The sequence below is a fragment of the Nicotiana sylvestris genome, chromosome 8, assembly GCF_000393655.2.
Source record: "Nicotiana sylvestris chromosome 8, ASM39365v2, whole genome shotgun sequence".
NCBI classification, from domain to species: domain Eukaryota; kingdom Viridiplantae; phylum Streptophyta; class Magnoliopsida; order Solanales; family Solanaceae; genus Nicotiana; species Nicotiana sylvestris.
The window spans coordinates 914,955-931,173 of NC_091064.1; the positions used below are offsets into that span (position 1 = coordinate 914,955).

General features: G+C 37.6%; 1 protein-coding gene across 1 annotated transcript; it reads left to right on the plus strand.

The window, feature by feature from the left end:
• Window positions 1-1,915: 1,915 nt before the first annotated feature.
• On the plus strand, window positions 1,916-15,590 carry LOC104237064 (proteasome subunit alpha type-2-A). The gene is made up of 12 exons (XM_009791138.2): window positions 1,916-2,076; window positions 3,078-3,149; window positions 3,245-3,321; window positions 3,762-3,826; window positions 4,345-4,391; window positions 9,778-9,853; window positions 10,182-10,249; window positions 13,072-13,141; window positions 13,381-13,466; window positions 14,798-14,860; window positions 15,183-15,248; window positions 15,330-15,590. Exons 2-12 carry the CDS (start codon window positions 3,109-3,111, stop codon window positions 15,376-15,378), a joined length of 708 nt encoding a protein of 235 aa, XP_009789440.1. The 5' UTR covers window positions 1,916-2,076; window positions 3,078-3,108; the 3' UTR covers window positions 15,379-15,590.
• Window positions 15,591-16,219: the final 629 nt, after the last annotated feature.

Sequence of the window (16,219 nt, forward strand, 5' to 3'; positions counted from 1 at the left end):
AAATGATAAAAATGAAGTCGTTAGATATAAAGCACGACTTGTGGCACAAGAGTTTTTTCAAAGGCCTCGAATTGATTATATGGAGACATATTCTCCTGTAGTGGATGCTATCACCTTCAGGTATCTCATAAATATGGCAGTACAAGAAAAACTTGATATGCATCTAATGGATATTGTTACAACCTATTTGTATGGATCATTAGACAACCAAATTTTTATGAAAATACCTGAGGGATTTAAAGTGCCAGAAGTATATAAAAATTTTCGAGAAACTTGTTCAATAAAGCTTCAGAAATCTTTATACGGATTGAAACAATCAGGACGTATGTGGTACAATCGCATGAGTGAATACTTGTTGAAAGAAGGGTACAAAAATGATCCAATTTGTCCCTGTATCTTTATAAAAAGGTCTGGATCTGATTTGTTATAATCGTCGTGTATGTTGATGATTTAAATATCATTGGAACTCTTGGGGAGCTTCCAAAAACAGTAGACTGTTTGAAGAAAGAATTTGAAATGAAAGATCTTGGAAAGACAAAATTTTGTCTTGGTCTATAAATTGAGTATATGAAAGATGGAATATTTGTCCATCAATCGACATACACCAAAAAGATTTTAAAGTGATTCTATATGGATAAAGTACATCCATTGAGTACCCCGATGGTTGTGAGATCACTTGATATAAAGAAAGATCAATTCCGACCTCATGAAAATGATGAAGAGCTTCTTGGTGTCGAAGTACCATATCTTAGTGCAATTGGGGCATTAATGTATCTTGCCAATAATTCCCGATCAGATATAGCTTTCTCAGTAAGCTTATTGGCAAGATTTAGTACTTCGCCAACACAAAGACAGTGGAATGGTATTAAACATATATTCAGATACCTCCAAGGGACCATTGATATGGGTTTATTTTATTCAAATGAATCCAAGCCATCATTGATTGGTTATGCAGATGCAAGATATTTGTCTAATCCACACAAAGGTCGATCTCATATAGGCTATTTATTTACAAGTGGAGGTACAGCCATATCGTGGCGTTCGACAAAACAAACTATGATTGCTACTTCTTCAAATCATGCAGAGATAATAGCCATTCATGAAGCAAGTCGAGAATGTGTTTGGTTAAGATCTATAACTCAACACATTCAGCAAACATGTGGTCTTTTTTCGAAAGAGAATATTCCAACAACATTGTATGAAGACAATGCTGCATGCATAACTCAATTGAAAGGAGGATATATCAAAGGAGATAGAACAAAACACATTTCACCGAAATTCTTTTTCACTCATGATCTTCAGAAGAATGGTGAAATAGATGTACAACAAGTTCGTTCAAGTGATAATTTGGTTGATCTGTTCACTAAGGCATTACCAACCTCAATATTTGAAAAGCTGATATATAAGATTGGAATGCGTCGTCTTCGAGACATTAAGTGATTTTTCATCAGGGGGAGTAACTACACACTGCACTCTTTTCCTTAACCAAGGTTTTGTCCCCTGGGTTTTCCTGGTAAGGTTTTTAATGAGGCAGCAAGCAATGCATATTATAAATAACTATGTACATCCCAATATTTTTTTGTAAGTTTTTAATGAGGCACATTATCTTACATGGACATCCAAGGGGAGTGTTATGAATATTTTGTAAATTGGATACTACTTTGGATACTATATTGGATACTACATTGGATGCCACATGGATGCCCATGTTGTGAATTACTTAAAGATTAAATTTCCTATTTTATGTCCATCATCTTTACTTTTTATGCCTATAAAAGATCATGTAATTGCAATGAAAAATTACACCAAAGTGAAACAAGAAAACACTTCTCCATTCTCTCTATCTTTTCTTGTTTACATTTACTGCATTGCTTTTATTTTATAACATAAATTACAAAGTCACAAAATCAATTTTCTTTTTCTCCGAGAACAAGAAATAAAGTAGACGGGCGGAGTCTGAACTGTGACGTTGAATCCCAAAGCCTACTTAACGCTCCAATACTCGCGCACTTCCCTATTTTCTACTCATTCGCCGGCGCTGCTCGTCGCCTCCGTTAAGTTTACTACCGGAATCCGGTAATCCCTCTTTCTCTCTTCTATTTTTCCTATTAATCTTAACTCTTCAAGCTTAGTATTCTAGCCGTTAAATTGATTCGAGCTGAAGTGTATCGTATTTCGTCTCTCCTTGGCCAAATGTGTGAATCAGATGCTATTGTTATGAACTTAACATTATGTGTTACCTGGGGTTTCGATGGTGGCTTCACCCTTATGTTCATTTTTTTACTTACTTAGATTTGCTAATTTTGCCCTATCAAGAAATTTAGCATAATGTTTGGAGCTACGAATTCAGTGAGGAATAGCAAAAGTAAAAAAAAAAAATCATTTTTTTATCTGGGGTTCTCCATTTTTCTCATAAAAAGGAGAAAAAAGAGAACCCAATTAGGTTTCTTGTGACCTACTCCTACTCTCATCCTTTGAATTTTAGTGTCTTTTGTTCTTGACCTAGCCTTGTAAGTTACTATGTATTAAAGGTTCTTTGTTGTAAGAAAAAAAAAAAGAAAAGAAAAGAAAAATCAGTTCCCTTATTGGTTAAAGATCTGTCTTAGGCAGGTTGAGTAGTGATTTGACGAGGTGCTCGTGAGCTGTCTCCGATGTCACTAGAAAACAAAAAGTAGAGCGAGAATTAACTAATTTAGTTCTGTCTAAACTAATTTTTTCTGTCTTGAAAGAGTTCTGTGATTGATTATTGTCTTCGGCAATTTCTTGGTACGTTTCGTGTTCGTATTCAGATAATTCTTTACCAACTGGCAAGAGTGCAAACACCTGATGTGTGGGTCAGGCGCATGTCATGAGTTCAAACCTTGCCCTGGCAAAAGCCTAGTAGTTTAGTAGAGAAGCGTAGAGGGGCGGGCCCACTATCCATGAGTTTCGAACCGTGCACCATTGATCCTCGTGGATTTCTATGTCATGAAATAAATAATTTCTTAGCAACTAAAATAAATAGGATACACTCAACATTGTCACTGACGCATAATCTCCAACTAATAGTTCATTTTCCTTGGCCCATTATTTTTCAGGGTTTCTATTGAAGACTAGCATTTAATTCAAATGGGTGATAGTCAGTACTCTTTCTCACTTACCACTTTCAGGTAGGGCTGAAAAGTTGTTGTGTGTATATCCTCTCTATATGTATACTTTCCTTCAATCAAGTGCAATTCACTTATACTGATTTGCTGTGAAATAGTCCATCTGGAAAGCTGGTTCAGATTGAACATGCCTTGACGGCGGTTGGATCGGGCCAAACATCACTGGGGATTAAAGGTAATTCTAGCCGTTATAATTGTAACTTTTTATGTCTATAGGTACTCGTTCGTATGAGTAACTCGCATTGTCCGGCAGTATTGACATAAAAACAAAAACGCTTCCCGTCAGCATGTGTCATGAAATCATAGTCTAATTTGATGTAGAGAATGCCACAAAAAGAAGCTCTCCATTTTCAAATATCTGTCAGTTTTACCTGTTACAACTGATTTAGATCTCAATGGATTTGCAAAATAGATGATGCTATTACATTCCCCTGCCTAGGCCTTTAATTTCGTCAAGATATGTATTTGTTATGTGATAAGACATTTTAATATAGTCGTCCAATCTGTCATAAAAAAGTTTCCTTCTAACAAAATTAGATAGCTATGTTTTCATTTTTTTGTCAATAACTATCTAATCCTTATAGTGATCTCATTTGTCTAATTGGATGACTGCAGCTGCTAATGGTGTTGTAATTGCAACTGAGAAGAAATTGCCATCCATCTTGGTTGATGAAGCATCTGTAAGTTTATCTCTTTAGAATCACCCTTCATGGTCTGCTCATGACTGATTGTACTTGTGTTTGCATCCCTAGGGGCTTCATCTAGATTGCATGAATTGTAGTTTTTGGATTTATTTCTAAATTTCAGTAGTCAGTCAATGAGAATTTGCTTAGATATTAAAGTTCTATGTATTTTCTTAGTAGTGTTTAATTTAGTGCTCTAGAGGGTAATTTTCCAAATGTATTCAAAGGACGGTCGCCAGGCAATGTATCAACAAGTGCATTTAGTGTCGTGGTCTCGGTCTTAAGCACTTCTCTTCTGTGCTGCAGAACTGTGGAATAGTGGAGTTTAATCTTCCTACTTTATTGATCCTCTATTAGCGCTAAGCTTCATGACTGCTGGTGTGTTTTGGAATACATGGGAATTTCAATAGGTTTCTTGCTTTTTGCTGTGTTTCCTTAACACTTGATATATATTACATATCTATGTGGTTACAGTAACCATCATCTTCCCCTCCTCTTTTATATGTGTATCACAGGTGCAAAAGATTCAAGTTTTAACACCAAATATTGGAGTAGTGTACAGGTTAGATCTGTTATATTCATTGTCTCCAGTTATCTTTCTCATATTCTAGAATACAAGGATCCATAGTAAGCATACCTTGAGTGGTATGTAACTATCATCAGATTATGGTTGCCATCCTCTGTTGTAGGGGAGCTCTTTTGTTAGTTTTGTTGATTGGTCTAGTTGGTTTCCTTTCTCGCATGTTTACCGAACCATGAAGTGACCAGAGGTTCATTCAATAGAATGTCCTGGTTTATTTCATCTAAACCCAAATTTCCGGTCTGGCTCTTGGATATTAGTTCATATTGGACTCAGTGCATTGCTCTTATAGTTGAAATTTTTTGTGGAACTCAGAAGCAGAATTTCCATGAAAAGATCGTGCAAATTCATTTAGTTATCCCCAACTCCCGTGATATTTATATGAATTGTCACAATAATAAGCGGCATCATGTTAGTGAAAAAGTCGCATAGCCCTCGTCAGTTTCACACTGACATTTTAGTGGAGCCAGGTTAAACATAGGGCATCCCCGTGCACAAAGCACGGGGAAGGGTCTCCTTTCATCATTCTTATTAAGACTTAAAAAGCCATCGCTTCGTCGCTTAAAGCAATGATGCCATGCGAACTAGGGGGGTTATCACTTCATAGGTGAAGCAATGTGCTTCAGTGAAGTGTGCACTTCAAACATTTGACACGCAATGCTACCAACGAGAAGTGGTCGGTTATTTGAATCTCAATTTTAAGGATTAATATGAACGTTGTTGTGTATTGGATGTAAAAATTAGTTATTTTAATTGTAATCTGATTTTTGTGGTACTAAATTCATATATGTTTCGTACTTATTAATTTCGTAAATTGTGCACTTTGTTTCAATGGAACGTGCACTTCACTTTTCAATTCAAGCTCCATGGACATAGTTGCTTTTTGTGCTTTTTGTTTGTGAAAACACTGCCTTTAAATGTCAACATGTGAGACTAGCTTGTTACCAAAAACAACGGAAAAGGGCCAAAACTGCCGCTAGACTATTGGAGTTGGTACAATAATACCATCCGTCCACCTATTTTGCAAAAATTACCCTCACCGTTATCTTTTCGACTCAAGACCGCCCTTACGACTAACAACCATGTTAGGTTAAAAAAAACTTAATTAATTTCCACGTGTCTATCGTCTCATTTGCCTAACTTAAAACTCACCTAAATTAAAATAATGGAAAAGGGTCAAAACTGCTCCTAGACTATTGGAGTTGGTACAATAATACCCCCTCTGTCTCAAAAAAAATCTCTCCCCCCTTCACCCCCCTCCCCCTCCCCTCTAGCGTGTGTGCGTTCATATTCTTCTTCTTCTCATCATTTTTTGACCTTGTACTCTATTTGAATAATCACTGCAAACACCATTAAAGTTTTATTTTTAGACAACCAAATTTTTTAGTAACCAATACTTTATGTCATACAACTTTCACCCGAATGTACAACTTTCTTCTACATTAGCTCAATATTGTCTGAACATCCGATCATGTCCATAAATTAAGCTATTGTACGAGGATGCTCTTCAGGTTATATCAACATCGTCAATTTTAAAAAAGAGATGGTTAAATCAAAAGGAAATATTTGAGATCCTATGCCTGAGAATATGAGAGAATACGACTTATTGGAGAATTTGACTGTAATAAACACTTGATTGAGCTTATTGTATGAAGCAGTGTAATAAGAAAAATTGATGATGAATGGTATTTTTTTTGAAAAGGTAATATGTTTGTATTGAATATGAAATGGTTACACTAATAGTGTAACCTTCTGAAAATTACAATGGGGAAACCAGAAGAGAGGCCTAAGATTCTATAAGACTCACAATTGATCTAAAACATCAAAAATTAACTTGTAAGGAATGCATCACCTATCATTCTTGGTGAGATTATCTTGTGTGAGGATTGCTTCTCTTGCTAATAACCAAGTAAAACATGCAACTTTGTAAGGAATTCTTGCTTTTCAGATCATCTTCTATGGCCACCGATCATTCTGGTTGTTAGGCTGGTTGAAAATCTTGTAGGTAGATCTTACAGAATACTTGCCCTCTTTTCCCCCTTGCCAAAGCACCTTATCCTCAATGTTAGAGGTCCCTTTAAATTGTTCTAAAGTGTTATAAAATTCTGTCACCCTTTGAATTTCCCAATCATTTAGGAGTCTTCTGAAAGTGAGATTCCACCCTTGGCATGTCCACAATGCTCCAGCATATGAAACTTGTTGACTGAGATTGTAGATGTCCGGGAATAGCTGCTTAAGGGTTCTTTGTTCGAGCCATTTGTCTTCCCAGAAAGAAATCTTCATACCATTGCCAACTTTAAGACTAGACTTATTACAGAATTTCGGCCATTGATTTCTGATAGATCTCCACAGGCTAACCCTATAAGGAGTGTTCACAGGTTTGGTTCTCCAGCTTCCTTCCTTCCCATACCTTACCTCAATCACATTTTTCCACAAGGATTGTTCTGATGTGGCAAACCTCCATAGCCATTTCATCATCAGGCTTTGATTTTGAGTCTTCAAGTTCCTGATCCCCATACCCCCTTCTTTTTTGCTTGTTGTGAGAACATCCCATCTGACTAGGTGAATCTTGCTCTTCTCACTGGCTCCTTGCCATAGGAAGTTTCTCCTCAGTGCATCAAGTCTTTTTGCTACACTTACAGGCATAGGAAAAAGGGACATCATATAGGTTGGCATAGCATCCAGTACACTGTTGATTAATGTAAGTCTCCCTCCTAGTGATAAATACTGGCTTTTCCAGCTGACTAACTTCTTTTCACACTTCTCAACTACACCATTCCAATCCCTTTAGATTTGCTTTTTGCTCCAAGGGGCATTCCTAGGTAAACTGTTGGCAGTGATCCTACTTTCCCTCCCAAAATATTCACCAAGCTATTAATCTCCATTACTACATTAACTGGATAGATGAAACTCTTGTTCCAGTTAATATGTAATCCAGAAATAGCTTCAAACAAGATGAATATCACTCTCAAGAGAAGCACCTGATCTCTATCAGCATCACAAAACACCAGTGTATCATCTGCATATTGCAGGTGGGATACTTCCATTGACTCTAGAATTCTTGAATTCATCCTGAAGCCCTTAATCCAATTGTTGGCTTTAGCAGATTTAAACAGACTGTTTAAGCCTTTCATTGGCAAAATGAATTGAAAGGGGATATAGGGTCCCCCTGCCTCAAGCCTCTCCGTGAAGAAAAAAATCCCACAGGGGATCCATTTATCAGAATTGAGAATTTGACAGTGCTTATGCAGACCTTGATCCACTTGATCCATCTCTCATCAAAGCCCATCTTCAGTACGATTGCCCGCAGAAACTCCTAATTCAAATGGTCATAAGCCTTTTCTATGTCTAGCTTAACAAAATGCCTGGTTCTTTGCTCTTCATTCTAACATCAACACACTCATTTGCAATCAGAACAACATCTATGATTTGCCTTCCTTTGATAAAGGCCATCTGTTGAGTGTCCACCAATTTTCCAATGACTTTTTTGAGTCTTTCTGCTAGAATCTTTGATATAATTTTGTAGAAGCTCCCTATCAAGCTAATAGGTCTGAAGTCTTTCAATTCTTTGGCTCCCACTTTCTTTGGAATCAAAGCCACCAAAGTTGCATTAAAGCTCTTTTCAAAAGTCCCATTTACCTGAAAGTGTTGTACTGCTGCAATCACATCTGAGCCTATCACATCCCAGCATTGGATGTAGAAGGCCATGGTAAAGCCATCTGGACCTGGGGCTTTGTCCCCTGCACATGCTTTAACACTCTCCCATACTTCCTGTGGTTCAATTGGACTCAATAGCATTTGGTTCTCTTCTGTGTTGATGGTGGGGCAGTCCCTTAAGTTGCACTGTGGTCGCCACTCCTCCGCCTCTGTGTAAAGGTGTTGGTAAAAGGCAACAATCTCTCTATTAATATCTGCAGGGTTCTCCATTGTTTCTCCATTCACTTGTAGCTTGTCAATGTTATTGTACCTTTTGTGTGAATTGGCAGTTCTGTGAAAGAACTTGGTGTTTCTGTCCCCTTCCTTCAACCAAACTGCTCTAGACCTTTGCCTCCATGCTATCTCTTCCTTCCTAGCATTTTCCTCAAATTCAATCAATAAGGTAGCTTTTTTGAACTTCTCTTCTTCATTCAGCATCCTCAATTCTTGTGCCTCTTCCAATTCAGCTAGTTGGCCTAGCAAATTCAATTTCTGCATATTCAAATTGCCTTGAGTTGATTTGCTCCACTCTTTGAGTTTCCCCTTCAGAGCTTTCAGCTTGAAGGCTAGGATATAGTCAGGTCTACCTTCACAGGTCTACCTTCACAGGAGAAACACTCCCACCATACTTTTAATTCTTTCACTGAATCCTTCAGTCAATAACCACCCGTTTTCAAACTTAAAATAGGACTTAACTGGTTCCCAATTCCCACTTTGAAGTAACAGAGGAGAGTGATATGATGTAACTCTGTGTAGGGTTGACTGGTTAATTTTTCTAAACCCTACATCCCATTCTTCTGATACTAGGAATCTATCCAGTCTAGCAGCAATATTGTGGTCAACCCCTTTCTTCCGTGTGAACCTCCCTCCCAGTAACTGTGAGTCTACTAATCCCATATCATTGATGAATTCTGAAAATTCTAGCATTGACCTGGTGAACCTGTTGCAGTTCTTCTTCTCTGATGGGTATCTAACTGTATGGTATTTCTATGATGGAAAAAAATAGGAGTATTGATGTGTACATTTAATAGAGAAAGAAATAGGAAGAGGAAGGTGATTAACTATAAGAGAGAGTTTTGTTTGCTTAGGGAAAAAAATGGGTGTGTGAGAGTTCTAGATGTTGTAATATTTTTGAAAGGAAAGAGGAGAAAGAAACGGAAGAGGGAGAGGAAGAAGGACAGACTAGGAAAAAGTATTTTTGTTTATGGGTCTTAGAATGTGGGTGAGTTTATTTTAATTTAGGTAAGTTTTAAGTTAGGTCAATGGGACGATGACACATGGAAATTTATTAAGTTTTTTTACCTAACAGGGCTGCTAGTCGTAAGGGTAGTCTTGAGTCGAAAAGATAACGGTGGGTAATTTTTGCAAAATAGGTGGACGGAGGGTATTATTGTACCAACTCCAATCGTCTAGGGGTAGTTTTGACCCCTTTCCGCAAAAACAATAAAATAAATGTGAGACTAGCTTAATGCTTATTGTACCAACTCCAATCGTCTAGGGGTAGTTTTGACCCCTTTCCGCAAAAACAATAAAATAAATGTGAGACTAGCTTAATGCTTATTTACAGCCTACAAGAGCTCCTCAGTTCATGAAGCTAGCTTAAAAAATGCTTTAATGCTACCTCAGTTTTTCAAGGCATATTCTTGACTAACATTTAAGATTCTTGTTGCAGCGGCATGGGCCCTGATTCTCGAGTTTTGGTGCGAAAAAGTAGAAAGCAGGCTGAGCAATATTATCGACTCTATAAAGTATGAATTTGTCTTTACCATTGCTAAACCTTATTGACAAAAGTTTTTACCAGTGCTAAGATTGATTGGCATGGTATTCTGGAGTTGCTGCTTACATGATACCACTTTGTCTGATATGCTGACAGTTTATACAGTTGTCCTACTGGTTAATGTTTGACTTAATTAGGATACTGAAAGAGTATTTGAATACACATTCACTTGTATTATAATTCCTCCTTCCTCATTTTTCAACTACATGTGCAGTTACTTGTATTGCAACTGACTTGTTTATGTGCATGTTGTTTGAGCATAACTTATGTGTACTATTTTTCCTGATCTGTCTATTTAGGAACCAATCCCTGTCACACAACTGGTGAGGGAAACTGCTGCTGTCATGCAGGAATTCACGCAATCAGGGTAACTACTGTTTTATGTCAAATTCACTTAAGAAGGATAGCAATTTGGGTGCTCACTTTATTTTTGTTAAAATCATTTAACCACTGTGTAGTTATTTATGATGATGATCAGCCTTTGACATTTTCTGCCTTGTCAAAATTAGCTTTGATATTCTTACTAAGTAATGTGGTTGCCCTCAACTTCTTGCTATATTAACTTAATAGCGGGTCAATCATCTTCTAAATGTATTTACCGGTGAAAGCTGAAGGAGTTAGTCCGTCGTTAATTGATTTGATGCTGTTGATATTCATGAAGCACAACATTTAGACAACTTTGCTACATGTGTAGCTTGTGACTAATATGTCCGCAGTGGACTAATGTGATGATACATTCTTGCTGCAGATAATATTAGCTTATAGTAGAAAAAATAGTGTGCGGTGTGCGTAATTAATGAACTCTTTGATATACACATGTACAAAGCATCATTGCCTTCACTATCCTTGTGGAATCTGTCACGGAGTACAGTTGAACGCATTTCGGAAAACTTTTTTTCTTTTTTGATAACTGAGAAATCCCAGACAGTGTCGCACAGTTCGAGACTCGATAGATAGTGGGCCTCCCTTTCTACCCTTCTCCACTTCAATACCGGGACTTTGTCTGCGGTGGGGTTGAACCCGTGATGGATTTAATGGACCTTGTATGTTGGTGTTGGTATTAAAGAAGTTGGAAAAGAAGATGCAGTTTTACGGTGTTTGTGAATGTCGTGTGAGAAGGGAAGAAAATGAAATGCTGTTACAAGTTTAATCTTCTTGGATTCTCCGTTTTCCCGTGTTCTTCCCCTCGTATATCTCTTGCACTTTACGTTCTGAGCTTTTGTTTCCTATCTAGGGCACCCTCGTTATATTTTCTCGTAGTCTATCAAAACTTAGTGTATATGAGACTGCTTGTGTTTAGGAAGTGAAAAATTTCCACATTTATAGGGAACCAAGCTTGGCCTCCTGCAAAAAAAGAAAAAGTAGAATTTGTCCAAAAATTCTCCACCGTCCAAAACATTCTTTCTGCCCAAGAATGATTTTCAGCTAAGTAAATTTGGCACATGCCTGTTTCATCACATGTGGGTTTTGAAGCTTTCTCTCCTCTCCATATTAATTGGAGGAAAAGCTTGTTGTTCCCAGTCGATGAGGTTCCTAAATATGCTGGTTTGGCTGAAAATCTGGGTGTCAGACAGGGACTTGACCTATTGTGTACTTGGTCCTTCCTTAGGGTGCAAACACAAAGCTGAAGCGATATGGCAGGGAGTGAAGACACTTGAAAGCTTGAAAAGTCAATACCTTTTCTTTGATGGCCGATTGGTTAATTAATAGTGTTTTGGACCCTCTACCAAATTATGTGATGTATTTGTTCCCTTTGCTAGCTAAAACTGAGAAGGGAATTGATAAAGTGATAAGGAATTTCTTTGTGGCAAGGGAACAACAAGAGGAAGTTTTTTTAATCTGGTTAAATGGAACACACTTGTAAAAACTGTGAATGACGGAGGACTAGGTATCAAAGATCTTTGGAAGCACAAAAGAAGCCTATTTTTGAAGTGACTATGGAGATTCAGTTATGTGGAAGAGGCCTTATGGAGGAACGTTACTAAGAACACGTAAGGGATTGAGGATCACTTGTGTACCAAGTAAGTGAGAACATCACATGGGTTGGCAATCTGGAAGTAGTGTTGTCAAAGGCAACAATGTGCTACAAACAAGTCTATTGGGACTTTAAGCGCAAGGCGCAATTTAAGTGTGGGCTTTAGTAAAAAAAGGCGCAATGAAGGAAAAAAGATAAAAAAATCTATGTAATTCAAGAACAAATAATAAGTTCATTCATAATGTTTTCCTTGAAAACAAATTCAGTTATTTGCCGATTATGTGTGTTATTTTGTACTGTTCGATTCAAGATAGAAATTGTGGGCAACAAAGGTGCACGCCTTAGTTACTTGACTACATCAAAGCGCAGCTTAAGCGAGGCGAAGCACTCTTTATGAGCTTCAGGGCTTAAGCACGCCTTAAATGAACCTTTGACAACACCGTCTGGAAGACTAGAGAATCCTTCCGGCCTGAACTTACAGAGAAGGCAATCTTCAAAGTAAGTGATGGCAGGAAGATTTTCTTTTTGCATGACAATTGAGAATAGGCCTTTGAAGGAATAATACCAAGACCTTTTTCGGATGATGCAAGCTACTGGTACTTCTTGACGCTTGAAACATAACATTCACAAGGCATGTGAATGACTGGGAGTTGAATAGTGCAGCAGATTTTTACAGTGTTTTGGATTCTTTTCAAGGCTTTTCTAACAGTGAAGACAAGTTACCTGCTGCCTGTGCTGGTGGGAGGTAGTGGGTACCCGGTGGAATAGTCGAGGTGTGCGCAAGCAAACCTAAACACCATTGTTATTTTGAAAAAAAGAAGCTATTAATCGGAGAGTAGGCTGATCTTCTTATGTAAACTAGATTTCTGTGGTCTCTTCTTTTCCTTTTTTTTTTGTTTGATAAGGAGATGACTATGATCTTTATCTGTTTGTGATTTTTAATGACATTGGAAGTCATCCTGTGTAGCCTTCTTCTGCAATCTCTTAATTCTGTTAAACTTTTTTATTCTTTCCTTTGCAGTGGTGTAAGACCATTTGGAGTTTCTCTCTATCTTATGTACCATAAATTTGTATGGTCTTTTTTCTTTTTTTTTAAAAGGAGGTGTCTATAATCTTTATCTGTTTGTGATTTTTAATGACATTGGAAGTCATCCTATGTAGTCTTTTCCCACAATCTCTTAATTCTGTTAATTTTCTTATTCTTTCCCTTGCAGTGGTGTAAGGCCATTTGGTGTTTCTCTCTTGGTTGCGGGGTATGATGACAAAGGTCCTCAACTATATCAGGTAATCTATGTCTTGTTCTGGCGTGATCTCTTGTCTCTTGATGTCCTTCACTGTTATTGAGGTGCACATGAGCTACTTGCCTAATGTTGGTTGATCTATACATTCATTCTTGTGTGCTTCATCTGTTACTTCTCCCACTTAATGGGGAATGTTTTTCTTTATGACCTGTTTAATCAATACAGGATTCTGAATTTTGATGATAGAACTGTTCTAATATACAATTTGCTTCTGTCATGTAGGTGGATCCATCAGGCTCATACTTCTCTTGGAAGGCTTCTGCGATGGGAAAGAACGTGTCAAATGCAAAGACATTTCTCGAGAAAAGGTGAGTCATTAACACGGAATTTTGTATACTTTTATCTCAGTTTGAGCATTATCTTTTAGCTTCCTAAGTTGATCAGGCTTATATTATACTGATACTCAAGTCGCTGTTACTTTATCTGAAAATACACTTCAAGCACAGATCAATTTATCGAAAATACCGTTAAAAGTTTTAAAGGGTTCTGCTCCTTTGGCCACTACCTTATAAGCTAAACTCTGAAAACCCTTGCTATATCCATGACAGCTATACTATCTCCCAATAATGCCGTCAAACATCTAATTCTATCCCAATCCTTTTTGACAACAAACTTTCTCCATCTTAATTCTTAACTGTGCACCATATTAGTGATGCATTATCTCCTTGTGCTTCTGTTTTCTACTGCCAAAAGATGGAAATGGTTGGAACATGAATTTTGCTGGGGAAACATCCTCATAGGTAACACTTTTTGGTGTATATGTAGAGCCAACAATTGAGTATAACTTTGTATTAGTTGGATGTCAAACTGAGTAGAAAGACACCCTGCAGAGTTAGTTTGTCCAGCTGTTAAGTCCTGTCTCTGAATTCTTGTAATATTTTGCGTAAAAAGTGAATAATTGTTGGTCTTACAGAGTCGCATGTGCCTCTGTAAGAGTTTGAACAATTTTAGTCTCATCAGCAATCACCCAATATGAGTAATTATTAATTTGCTGGATGTGCCAAGGCTCCATTCAGAAGTGCAAATATCAAGCCAACCATCAGGACAAGAGCTGGGTAGGAGGGTGGTTTAAGAGGAGAAGGAAGTGTGCTCAAGCATAGTCACTGCTGAAGTGCTGATGGATGAGTTCATGAAATCCTAACTCCTAGTTGCACTTGCGCCCCCAGGATTTTGGTCTACTGGTAAAAGCGTAGCACATGATGTGTTGATTAGGCGAACCCTGCTGTAGAAAAAGTTTGGTACTTAATCCACTGAGTTTCTAATGTGTGCCATTCGCCCTGGAGGATTACTCGGTTATTAAAATAGAGTTGCACTTGCATGAATAAACCGGACTTCTATTGATGCAGAGGGTTCAGCAAAAGGTGGTAAATAACCGATCATGATCAAGAATCTTTTGCTCAAATTGCTGGCTTATAGTAGCAGCCACTTGCGATTGAAACTGTTGAAATTCTTGTGTGCCCAGAGGGATGTAATCAATTTTTCCTTTTCCACCTTGATAATGTTGTCCACGTATTGGGAGTTGGGACAATCAACTAGGGATAATTTTGTTATTTGCAAACTAAGAGACAATTTGTATAGTTTTTGCAATTACTGGTTAACTTTTATTTGCGTTTAAAAATGATGTTCATGCTTCTCCCAGGTACACTGAGGATATTGAACTTGATGATGCTGTACACACTGCTATATTGACCCTGAAGGAAGGGTAAGCATCTAACTTAATCATATATGCTGTATTTGTTTGCTCATGAATTTCTCCTGTCGATAAGGTGTGTTTCTGCCATATCCTGTTTGTTGGAAGAGGAATTGATTCAGATCCCCTCTGTTATTTTGCTTCATTTGATAACATCAGAGCTAAAGGAGTATTTACCTATTATTCGTATCAAAAGGAGGATACCGGAAAATATCATGCACTTGAACTAAAGGAGTATTTACCTAGGAAATTTTTGATTTTATGTTCTTTTAATCTTTAATGAGCTTCCAAGTGGACCCTCAACTATAAATCTTACTTTCTATACTTTATCCAGATTTGAGGGGCAGATCTCCGGAAAAAACATTGAAATTGGCATCATTGGCAATGACAAAGTATTCAAGTAAGTGTCTGTTTGTCCTTGAACTTGAACATAATGTCTCTTTTTTAGATGGTTAAAAGCTAGTGGTTCATTACTTTGCAGAATTCTCACACCAACTGAAATAGATGATTACCTACAAGAAGTAGAATAGATTCCGTTTTCTTCTCTAGTGGGTTGAGGAAAATTAGTTGTCATGAAAGGAGCAGATGGAGTTTAATATCGCACAACTATTTGAGGATCGTGTTGATTTTTCTTTGTTACTGTTAATTATGGCACACTACTATCTGCGAGGAATTTGTTTACTTTTCTTTATTACAGTTTGACCTTTTATCGCAGCATACTTAGTTTTTGTTGACCATGAAATTGATTTCTCATGTTGCTACTTTCATGCCTGTTTGATGCGCTGGAAGTTAAATATGATTTATGTTAAGACGTGACAGACTGATTCGATATTAATTAAATCACTTGTGTCTAGAAGCTGCATTAGTTTTGAACCCCCTTAAATTAAAACAGATTCACATAGGTTCGTACCACTGTATCCTTGAGTTCTAAGGAGATGAGATACCAAGTCTGGTGGATGAATCATTGCCATTAGACCAGAGTGTGTAGGCCAAGTTTGGTGGATGAGTCATGGCCATTAGACCAGAGCATGATAGACGGCCCCCATGGCCTTCAGGTCATTGAGCCGTATATGATCGTTCTCAGAATGACCCGTAGATGATCGTTTTCAGCCCCAACCGCGGTGCTGGGATAGTCTCATGGCTGTCTTATAGACTTGACCCTGGCACCTTTAAACTGGAAATAGAAGAACCCAAGAGAAGTATGCTGTATGCTGTGTAATATAGAACCATATATTGGTCAGTGTGTGTATTGGAGTCCGCTAGCAACTATAGCTATTTGGGAAGAAACATGAGTCTTGAAAGGTCGAAATATTTGAGCACAACAAAACCTTTGTGTTTGATTATATTTAAATTGTACCCCTAATTGCTAGA

Coding starts and splice junctions, on each gene's coding strand:
- LOC104237064 (XM_009791138.2), top strand. CDS start 3,109: ATGGGTGATAGTCAGTACTCTTTCTCACTTACCACTTTCAG. Junction 3,827..4,344: donor TCTTGGTTGATGAAGCATCT/GTAAGTTTATCT, acceptor TGTGTATCACAG/GTGCAAAAGATTCAAGTTTT. Junction 9,854..10,181: donor AATATTATCGACTCTATAAA/GTATGAATTTGT, acceptor CTGTCTATTTAG/GAACCAATCCCTGTCACACA.